General features: G+C 31.6%; 1 protein-coding gene across 3 annotated transcripts; it reads right to left on the minus strand.

Moving 5' to 3' along the window:
• Window positions 1–775: 775 nt before the first annotated feature.
• Window positions 776–3427, minus strand: LOC114425752 (heavy metal-associated isoprenylated plant protein 16-like). Of its 3 annotated transcripts, XM_028392708.1 has the most exons (4): window positions 3287–3427; window positions 3074–3152; window positions 1802–2089; window positions 776–998 (listed from the first exon to the last, which is right to left on the minus strand). In XM_028392708.1, the coding sequence occupies exons 1-4, from the start codon at window positions 3290–3292 to the stop codon at window positions 988–990; spliced, it is 384 nt and encodes a 127-aa protein (XP_028248509.1). In that variant the 5' UTR covers window positions 3293–3427; the 3' UTR covers window positions 776–987. The 3 variants fall into 3 exon arrangements, with proteins under 3 accessions (XP_028248509.1, XP_028248508.1, XP_028248507.1); XM_028392707.1 differs by lacking the exon at window positions 776–998 and having other exon boundaries at window positions 1137–2089; XM_028392706.1 differs by lacking the exons at window positions 776–998; window positions 3074–3152 and having other exon boundaries at window positions 1137–2089; window positions 3287–3412.
• Between the last annotated feature and the right edge of the window lie 540 nt (window positions 3428–3967).

A 3967-nucleotide genomic window follows, 5' to 3' on the forward strand; every position in this document is an offset into this window, starting at 1 on the left:
CTTGTGCTGAATTATTTTAATTGTCATATGAAACGTAAGAGCCATATATATATATATATATATATATATATATATATATATATATATGCCAAACCGCCAAGCCAAGTATTTTAGTTTTTCTCTCTTTCTCTCTCTTCTTGTACGTAGCTCAATTATTCTTATATACGAGTCTTTGTAGTTTCTGATTTCAAATTAATTTTGAAAATATACTGAATGCTTCTACTTTATGGATGAGCAGTGAGCACAATGTTTACACACAAGTACTCTATGTATGAATTATTTATGTGCGTACAGGATAAATATTTATCATATCACGAAATACTTTAAGAGTATGTTTGGAGGGAGAAATTTTAAATTTTAAGAAATTTTAAATTCTAAGAATTTCAAATACTTCAATTGAAATTCTTTTATTTTCAAAATTTTGTGTTTGGATAAAAAAAAATTAAAATTATGAGGATGAAAAAATTGAATGAAAAAAAGAGAAGATATGATTAGTGTGCTAGTTACATGTGTTTCTCTATGCTCACACACAATCGATATTTTAGGAACCGAGACGGTGTTTGTTGAAAAAGATTGTAAGAAGAGAATTTCAATTTCTCACTTTTTAGAAGGAAATTGAAATTCCAGATTTTTAGTTGTTTAAAATTCTGTTTTAAAATTCCAAAATTTTAAATTTTTCATAAAGAGTATCCAAACAATGAATTCTAAATTACAGACATTCAAATTCTTTAATAAATTACTTTACTCAATTAAAATTCTCTATCTAAACACACTCTAAGCGTCAAACCAAATTTATCTGATTAAATTATCAAACAATAATATGTGTACGACCTAAGTTATTAAAATCAGTATTCTCAAAAGATAAGAAAAAGGATCGATCCACACACTTCCGTGAGAATATACTGATTAATGTTCAAATGTTTTATAATCCAATTGTATGAAAGGTATTATTGCATGTTGCAATAATACTCCAAGAAGTAGTCTTACTCATACATGTCCTGCCCAAAAGAAAAAAAAAACAAAATTAAAATAAAATAAAAGAAAAAATAAAAATAAAAAAGACGTAATTCTTGTTGTATATGCAATTCCCCCCAACACAAGGCATGGCCAACTGGTGAGAAATAATTCACTACGAATTATTGAAAGGAGTTAATTAAATTTCTTTATTAATAACATATCAGAAAGTAGATGAAAGATATACAAACTGAGATCTCGCTCAACAATACGAGAAATCAAGCTCGAAATTTTACAAGAAATCAAAACAAACATGAACAAATTAACCAAATTAACACAGTGCGGTGCACGTACTTGTGTGCCCCGAGGGATATTAAAGAGGGGACAGTATTGCAAACATATCATCAAATACAAATATCTTATTATTAAACCATGTGATTTCATAGAACCACTAGGTGGACCAAGAGGTAGGATTTGGAGTGTATATATGAGGTCATAAATTCAAATATGCATGCGATAATTGTACACCAAGACCAGGTGGTGGATCACATGATGGAGCAAGGAGAATCAGGGCATGTATCATAGCATACTACTTGGGGAGGATAAGGGTAATAACAAGGTTGTTGATAGGGCACATAGCATTTATGACAGTTGCACCATTTAGGGCAGGGTGAAGGAGGCTTAGGGCATGGCTCACACTCACACTCACACTTAGAGCTGAGGCAATTGATACATGGCTTACAGTCACCCTCACACTTGGGGCTATCACAATTAACACAAACGATGAAACAGTCTCCACCACAGTGGATGCTTTCACACTTTGTGCAGCATGCAGTGTCACACTTACCATGGCAACTGGAGCTTTTACACTTTTTGCAAAGAACGGAACGCAGCATCTTCTTCAACCTTTCTTCCTCTTCCTTCCTCTTCTTCTCGGCCTCTTCCTTCTTCTTCTTCTCCTCCTCGTCCTTCTTCTTCTTCGCCTCCTCCTCTTTAACTAGGTCTACCACGGTGAGAATCGTCACGGAGCTGAACTTCTTCTTCAGCTGGTTGGCCAAGCAAACCATGTCCACGTTCACACCGCTCACCGCCACGCGATCATTGTCGTCCCCTTCCAGGGACACCGTAGTTACACCTGTAATTAATTTGGTTTGATTTGGTCATGACTCAAATTAACAAAAGTTAATAAGAGATGCATATATTGAATTTGAACCCAGATTTTTGGACAACAACGCACACCCTAAACACTCCCTTGACACTCATAATCAAGGTTTTTAAAAACAGCAACAACAAGTGTTTGGCCGGAACTTAAGGTATTTTTAGTGTTCACAATCAAAATTGTTCGTTTGCAATATAAAGAAACGCAATGAAATTTTGACCGCTACCACAATTTAAAAACCTTGTTCATATCCATATTTCTATTTCACTATTTTTTTAATCATATTGTCACTAATTATTATTATTATTATTATCATTTATATTTTTTGTCATTTTTTTCTAATTTTTCCATTGATTAGAAAATCAGTTTACTGAGATTTTAACATTTTATAATTTATACATATGGGCAAAGCTTAGCTGAAGTTTTTTTAAGGTGTTTTTATTGTTGTTCCTTAATTAGAATTGAAGTTTTATTCCATTAAATCGTGAAAAAAAAAACCTTTGTATTAAAAGTTATAGTATAGATTGTTGAGATGAAATTTTAATTATAATCAACACCAAAAATACATAACAAACTACTTCTAAGTTTTTTCCTTCGTATACAACCAACTGAAATGCACTTTTCTAATTAAGTACTAGTGTATTTTCTCCGGTTAGAATTTAAATTTTGCATAGGTAAAGCACAAAATAAAAGTTTATATTAAAATTTTGTTAAGTTACCAAATAAAACTCTAATTCTAATTAGACAAAGGTAAAAAAAATTACCTAAAATCATATTCATATATATATATATATATATATATATATATATATATATATATATATATATATCAAAGTTTTGTCATTTAATAATATCTGTTTTATCATTTATCCTCTAAGTTAAGCAACTTTTTTGCATTAGAGGAGTTTAAAGTATGTCCAGATACATAAAGCGTGAAAGGGATTGGCGTGTGACGTTCACCTCGTACTTCTGCTGCAATTTTTAGGGCTTTGTTTCTGCATTTGTCGCAGTCCATTTGCAGCTTGATAACTATTTTTTGCTGTATTGTTAGACATGCATGTTAATTATGTATATATAGCATCATGAGAAATGACCAAAAACAAAAGAAGGGACCGAAAAACAAAACTGAAACCATTATTGGTTAATTAGCGTATTTAAGTTAACGGATCATACCTTCATGTTTGCTTAATTGAAGGTAAGGAAAAGGCCACTTCTTGCTCTTGCAATAATTGGAAACAAACTCAAAGGGACCGGTGTGCATGTATTGCTGTTTGTCTTGTGCTTGAGAGATTGGCACCTATTTGTTTATATAATAAAATGTGGACTATGGTATGGTGTCTATACTATAAAGTCTTGGTTGACTTGAGTGAGGTGCTGGCTAGCTGAGAATGACATATTAGCTAACTGGGATTAGGATTGGTTTTTGACCACTAAAAGTCTGAGAATGACATATTAACTAACTGGGATTAGGATTAATTAGTTTTTGTCCACTACTAAAAGCTACCTTCAAACAACGAAAGTTCAGAGCATGATTTTATTTTTATGTATAATCACAAGTTGTTTTCGATTTTAATGTATACTCACAAGTTGTTTTCAATTTCTTCCTCCGTAATCAGGCCAATAGAAGCCTGTGCAGGATAGGATTTTCAGAGGCTCCTATTGAAGGACGCCATTGGATTAGATTTTTAAGGCTGTAATTTGGTTTTTTTTTTTAGAAAATGAAAAATTATGGAAAATAGATAGTTGAAAAATCGTTATATAATCATTCGAAGATTGCAAATTAAAGAAAAAATAATCCAAAAAATACAATGAAAAAGAAAGAGAGGTTTGAAATGATTTTTCAATCTTTTATAC

The sequence above is a fragment of the Glycine soja genome, chromosome 9 (genome assembly GCF_004193775.1).
Source record: "Glycine soja cultivar W05 chromosome 9, ASM419377v2, whole genome shotgun sequence".
NCBI classification, from domain to species: domain Eukaryota; kingdom Viridiplantae; phylum Streptophyta; class Magnoliopsida; order Fabales; family Fabaceae; genus Glycine; species Glycine soja.

Bases quoted from the DNA above. Each gene is read 5' to 3' on its own strand.
- LOC114425752 (XM_028392706.1), bottom strand. From the start codon at position 3,374: ATGCACACCGGTCCCTTTGAGTTTGTTTCCAATTATTGCAAGAGCAAG. The intron at 2,090-3,286 runs GTATGATCCGTT...AATTAATTACAG, and splicing joins TCAATTAAGCAAACATGAAG to GTGTAACTACGGTGTCCCTG.